Consider the following 6,758-nt stretch of genomic DNA (forward strand, 5'->3'; position numbering starts at 1 on the left):
AATGATTTGGATAAAAATTTATAAAAATTATGTGACAAAACTATTAATTTTTTTTTTCTAAAAACTCCATGTATATTCTCTTTTATTATATATGTAACAAAAATAATTAAATAAAAGAAATTAAAAAGGGTTTGAGTAAATTGTCAAAATCGTCCCTATGGTTTTATATTTAACAGTTTCATCCAAATATCCTCAACTTAACAGAAAAAATAAACTAAGTGGTTTGGATGAAAATGGCAAAAAGTTTCAAACCTTAGGGGCAATTTGGTACAAAAGTGTCATTTTGGACGAAAATGGCAAATGTGCCCAAACCTCAGGGGTGATTTTGGCAATTAACTCTAAATTATATAACCAATAGTTTGTAAAGATAAAGTTCCTATCAATTATTTATGTACAGCAGTATTTTTAAAAGGTTGAATTTATCATGGTTGCTTCACCCATTTTTTAACTTGAGATACATAACTTAAAACACAATACGATAAAATGATTCATTTGGTTCATATCATTTCACATTTTGCTTTAAAGTTTATTATATGCATGAACCGTTTTACTAGTTTAGTTTATAAACATGAAACCGCATCAGTTGCAAGCAAGCAAAGCAAGCAACAACACTTCATATTAGTTCCAAAATCTTTACAAATACAAGTCACCAATAGATGATGTATAACAACGTCCCAAATCGCACAAAAAAAAACTTGGAAATAGCAGTAGATTAAAATTAAATTAAACCGGGTGGTGGTCTGTCAGTCTACCCCTTTGTAACTTGCCTGCCATCTGGAATAGAATAGAGCACAATAGGCTTTCCAGGTCTAATGAAAGGAACATCACATCTGAAGTAGCCTTTCCTCTCCAGCTGCAATATGTCTCCACGCTTCAAGTTTCGCATATTTGCATCTCCCAATGCTGCAATCTCTTTCTTAGTACTCGGGTTCAGCACATCAACAAAATCCTCGTCTTCCTCCAGCTGTATCATCAACAAACAAATCATAAATTCCAACTCAGCTTATCATTAAACTCAAATCTTTCAACAAAATAGCCAAGAGGTTGACTTTCAAATTAAATATACCTTCTTCTTGGTGATCAGGTAGCCAAACTCAACAAGAGTTGTTGGAACAAGTTCATCAATCTCAGGTAACCAAGTAAGTTTAAGTTTTGTGGTCTTAACCGATCCTTCCAGATGCAAAACCCCAACTAACTCTGTCACAATTCCATCCGGGCCCTTGTTAATTTCTTTAACGATTGCGTTTCCCCAATCCATTAACGTAATTTCCTCACCCACAGATATGGCCGTAGCATCAGCGTGCTCCAGCCATATCTTCTTTGTAAAAGTGGTAGCCTTCTCACCAGCCCCCTCATATTTCTTATGCTTTGGTACCACGCGTACAAATGGTGTCTCGGGCCCGTTAGTCAAAGTCAACAACACACGGCCTTCTTCAAGGATTGCAGTATGCCTGGGACAAACTGGATCGATTATTTTCTTATTGATGTTCCAGAGCTTATCCCATTCCATAAGATTCAGATTCTTCGATGCCCCCTATAAAATAAAATGAAAACAAACGTAAGGTCCAACAACCAAAAATAAAAATAAAAATAAAAATATAGTGATGATGTTTTATAAAACTTACTTGTTCAAGTATGAACTGTATCAATGCCTCAATTTGTAAACCTCTGCGCACGATTCCTTGAACAGTTGGAAAACGAGCATCATCCCATCCATCAACTTTTCCATTTTGAACAAACCATAGAAGCTTACGCTTGCTAAGAAGCGTATAAACCATATTTAACCGACTAAATTCATATATATGAACCTTCCTGAGCCCCATATCCTCCTGAATCCGATAATACTGAGCGTTTCTATCATGATATTCACTAGATCGAAGGGCATGTGTAATACCTTCAATAGAATCAACAAACGGGCATGCAAAATCATATGTTGGATAAATTTTGTACTTGGACCCGATTCTGTGATGTGGCATTGGGTTGCAACGGTAGTAAACAGGATCCCTAAGTGACTTATTTGGATCTTGCATGTCCAACTTCCCTCTCAAACAGCACTGTAATCCCCTTTCAGATCCAGAAATCATCTCTTTCCATAACTTCATGTTTTCATCAACACTCTTGTTTCGACACTTTGAATCTATACCGTCCATTCGTTCTTTCTGCATTTGCTCACGTGGGGTGTCGTCGATATACGCTTTTCCTTCTTTAATCAACTTTTCCGCCATTTCCATGAGTTGTGGGAAGTAATCAGAAGTATACGTAACTTTCTCGTAATTAATACCCAAGGTTTTAATATCTACCAACAGATTATCCACAAACTCATTGCTCTCCTTAGCAGGATTCGTATCATCAAATCGCACGATTACTTTCCCATTATACCGTTGAGCAAAATACTGATTCATCAAAGCAGCCTTAGAATGCCCAATGTGCAAATAACCACTCGGTTCGGGTGCGAACCGCAAACACACCTTTCCCATTTCTGCATCGGGTAGATCGACTTCAGGTCGGCTCGAAACAACCTGTTTGTTAGAACTCGGACCTTGTACGGTTTCTTTTGTTTTCACGGGCGCTGAGTCCTTTTTCTTAGTATACGTTGCTGTTAGTTGATCCAAGACGGCAGCATGCTCGGTAGAAATCATACTGTACCACCTCGCTAGATTTTGGTACTTCTTCGACTTCATTAGGCTTTCCCATCTCTTACCAGCCCCTAGTGATAATAAAGATTTTAGCATTTAAAGTACTAAACGAAAAGACAAAACAACTGACTAAGGGTAGCAATTTTGACCCACTTGCTAACACTGTTGTTAATAGCGTTTGGCGTGGTGATGCGGCACTAGGTCGCATTCTGATTTGGGCGCCTCCATAGATAGCATAGTTTTTTTGTTTTGATATATAGCGATAAAATATATCTATAAGATAGCGAGATTTATTTTTTCTAAATATACATATAACGCAGCGTATTTTGATAAAATATACATATAAAAAAATTCTAAATTTTCTTCTAGTGTATCGCTAAACATAAAATAGCACCCGCTATTTCATTGTTGTCGCTATGTAGGGTATAGGTAGCATGTCGCCTATGTAGCACGGGGACTCCATTTATGTGACCGTATCCGTCTCGGGTACTTGTCGGGGACGGAAACACCATGGGTACTCGTCGGGGACGTTTCCTAAACGTTTCCAATGTCGGGGACGTAGAAGTATACAGCCCGTTTCCATTTATTTTTAGGGTTTTTACCCTTTCAAATTCCACAACCGGCCATTAGATAAATAGACCTATCATATTCGGCTTCTCTAATCTCTAAACTCTCAAGTCTCATCATCTCTAATTCTCTATCGATTGCCGATCTCTCACTAGATGAACCGGAATTTGAAAATGATTTGATTATTGATAATTAATTACCTTTGGAAGATGTAGTATTTTTGGAATTTGTTTAATGTATTTTTATTTTTTTATATCTTTTATTGTCGTACCCATATCTTGGAATTTTGAGTTTTGCCGTTCCTCATTCCCGTATCGTCCCCATACCCTGATCCTGTACCCGTTCCAGTGCTACTTAGCCTGTCGCTGTTGTCCGCTATTCGCTATGACAACTATGCTTGCCATAGTTGTCAATAGCGATCGTAGCGATCGCCATAGCGCGCTATGTAGCGTATAGGTATAGTGTCGCTATTAGGGTTGTAGTGATGGATAGCAAGAATAGCGACACCTTATTGTTTGTATTTATTTTTTTAATATAAACAGCAATTAAATATAACAATAAAAGAACTGGATTTTAGGTTTTTGTTATATATACATGTAAAATAGCATATATACCAGGGTATTTTGATATGTACATACAATTTTTTTTCTAGTGTATCGCTATTTATAAAATAACGCCCGCTATTTATCGCTATGTAGCATATAGGTACCTTATTGTTATTTGTCACTATTCGCCATTAACAACTATGATGCTTGCTAATGAAAAGATCGAACAGTGTTATATTTTATATCTAGCATGTCAAAATGAGAGAAAACCATGGTTATTAAAGGCGTTGAGCACACTCAAGGCGCATAGGCCTTGCCTGGGGCCTAGGCGCAATGCCCAAAAAAAGCGCGGGCCCGAGAAAAAAAAAAGCGTACAACAAAAGAACTTAAAATATTTATATACAATAGAAAATTATACTATTCTTCAAATAAATAAAGCTTATTATATAACATTTAATATCGTCTATTTAGTACCAAAAGTTATAAAATGCTAGTTTATTAGTGTAGAAAGTAGTTTCATTAGATAAAAGTAGAAATCTAGCTAGAATCTTGCAAGAATTTAGAGAAATTGGCCGAAAACTCTCAAGAATCTAGGAATCTTGCCAGAACCTGCGCATGAACCATCGCTTGGAGAGGTAAAGCGCAATTGCTTGACTTAAGGGGCAATTGCCTCGCCTTGCTAGGAAATTGGGCCTAGGCGCAAGAGGCGATGGCTTTAGCAACTATGGAGAAAACAAATGAAACAGGCGACAACTAATAACATTTACCTGCAAGATATGACCAGACAACAATATCTGCAACTGATAAACTTTGACCAACCAAAAAAGTGTGATGCAGCAAATAGCTGTCAACGTACTTGCATGCTCCCTCATATTCAGAACCAATAGAAAAGATAGGCGCATACTCGAGCCACTCATCAATCTACACGAATAAACAATAAAAGATTAAAATTCTTTGAAACAAAAGCACAAGTCCATCAAAATAAGAAAAGTCAACGTTGTACATAAAACTGAAAAATAAACAAGATGCACCTGTGCGGTTTCCAAGCCGTCTCGCTGGTAGAAGCTGGGAATAGTTGTTGCTGTACGACCAAGATATCGAAGAAGTACATTGACTCCACGTAACTTCGTCCTATAAAAATCCATAAAGCTTTTAAATGAGTCTATTTTGCAGATTATTTACTTCTGCTGTTAAAAGGGCAATGAAATCTTACTTATTAACTGGAAGACTGATTTTTTTTATTTATGCAAAACATAAAGAACGAAGAATATATTCAACGGCGGACCCAGAAAATATTTTCATGGGGGCGGAATTTTTTTAGGGTGGTATGCTGATCGTTATATAATAACTTTTTTCGGTCTGCTTCAAGTCGGATATGATCGGGTCATATTAAAAAAGATAACCAAACTAAATTTCATATAATCAACAAAAGTACCGAGAAAACATTCAAATTCAATCATAAACTAGTAAATTTTTGTTAATCCTGGTCCCTAATCAAATAAACTAAAACAATTAAAGAAACCATGACATGAATCAAACTTTAATTTTACATTCACATATAAATGAACAAACATTTAAACAATGCACATCTAGCGTATGTTGTTTTAAAATGGTTCGGAATTTGTCAATTTGAACTAAACAAGAAACCAACTAAGCTGATTGATAGATTTAACTGGGTAAGAAACAAATTAAAAACTAAATCGTATGTCCAATGGATACAGTAAAAGAAAAGAAAAGAAATTTGTAATACCCGTTGGTTAGAACAAGGACCGGCGGCGAGGGGGCCGTGAGAGTGGGGTGGACGGTGAGGGAAACAGCGGCAACTCTTGCCACCGCAAGCAGGGACAACGGCGGCGTCTCATCGGAGGCGATTAAGAGCTGAAACTCCGTCATGTCCAACTATGTATGTGGCTGTTGGTTGGGAAAGAAAGGACTAGGTAGTAAACGCCGGCTAGGGTTTTCTGTGGGTAAGTTGAATCTCTTGGCACAAATTTAAAATGTTACTTTAATCTTTTAACAAGAAAAATAATTAATCCAAACCTAATATAATCTTTTTTTTAACCACTACTAGTAAAATCCGTGTGCAAACACGAATGGTTTTAAAAAGCCATGTATAACACATTTTAATAAAAAACATAATTGATGCGTGTGTGGTGTACTATATTTTTATATATATTTCTAACCATGTTTAACCACTTTAGTCAAGTTTTAAATTTATAAAACACGATATTTACTAACACCAAACACACATATGGGCAAGTGCACCCATCATGAGCGTAGTATAGTGTTGGTAAGATACCGAGGTCGTCCAAGGACACAAGAGCTTTCATACCGGTTTATCCTCAACGTCTAATCAAATCAAAAATTTAGAAATGTTGTGAAACTAGCCTAACAGCAAACAATAAGAGAAATAGATGTAGGGAGAAAGAGATATTTCATTGATAGATATATCATACAAGAGATACAATGAGAACTATATATAGGAGAAGAAAACTTGGAGAATAAGCTAATCTATTTTTAGTGTTGATAACCATAATATAAATAATATATTTATAGTACTCCCCCTTGGTTATCAACTTGATACGCTTGGAGATGCTGTCTCGTTAAAAACCTTGCCAGGAAAACCCAGTGGAACAAAACCTTAGCTAAAGGAAAAAGAGTGCAGCGCGTATCGTCTCCCCCTAATACTTCTGGATCATGTACGTTGCCTCATTAAAAACCTTACTAAGAAAATCCAATGGGATAAAACTTAGTGAAGGAAAAAAGAGTGCAACTTGTATAATACTCCCCCTCATTTGAACATGTATTCTTCAAGTGACTAGTGCCCATTTTTCTTGAAAGTTGCTCAAAGTTTTAGTAGTCAATGATTTGCCGCTTGATCCCTTAATGTGCAATTCTTTATGTTCGCAATGTTGTATATCTTCATATGAGCCTTCTAGTGCCTCTTCTTTTAAATAAATATCATAAGATCCACAACTGTCGCAACCCCCGATCCCTAATCCCCGGGAAC

The 6,758-nt window shown here is 36.5% G+C and overlaps 1 protein-coding gene across 1 annotated transcript; it reads right to left on the reverse strand.

The window, feature by feature from the left end:
• Positions 1 to 563: 563 nt before the first annotated feature.
• On the reverse strand, positions 564 to 5,734 carry LOC110929310 (glutamate--tRNA ligase, cytoplasmic). The gene is made up of 6 exons (XM_022172448.2): positions 5,499 to 5,734; positions 4,780 to 4,879; positions 4,516 to 4,669; positions 1,626 to 2,707; positions 1,067 to 1,534; positions 564 to 964 (listed from the first exon to the last, which is right to left on the reverse strand). The coding sequence occupies exons 1-6, from the start codon at positions 5,639 to 5,641 to the stop codon at positions 749 to 751; spliced, it is 2,163 nt and encodes a 720-aa protein (XP_022028140.1). The 5' UTR covers positions 5,642 to 5,734; the 3' UTR covers positions 564 to 748.
• Positions 5,735 to 6,758: the final 1,024 nt, after the last annotated feature.

The sequence above is a fragment of the Helianthus annuus genome, chromosome 3 (genome assembly GCF_002127325.2).
Source record: "Helianthus annuus cultivar XRQ/B chromosome 3, HanXRQr2.0-SUNRISE, whole genome shotgun sequence".
Classification (NCBI taxonomy): Eukaryota; Viridiplantae; Streptophyta; class Magnoliopsida; order Asterales; family Asteraceae; genus Helianthus; species Helianthus annuus.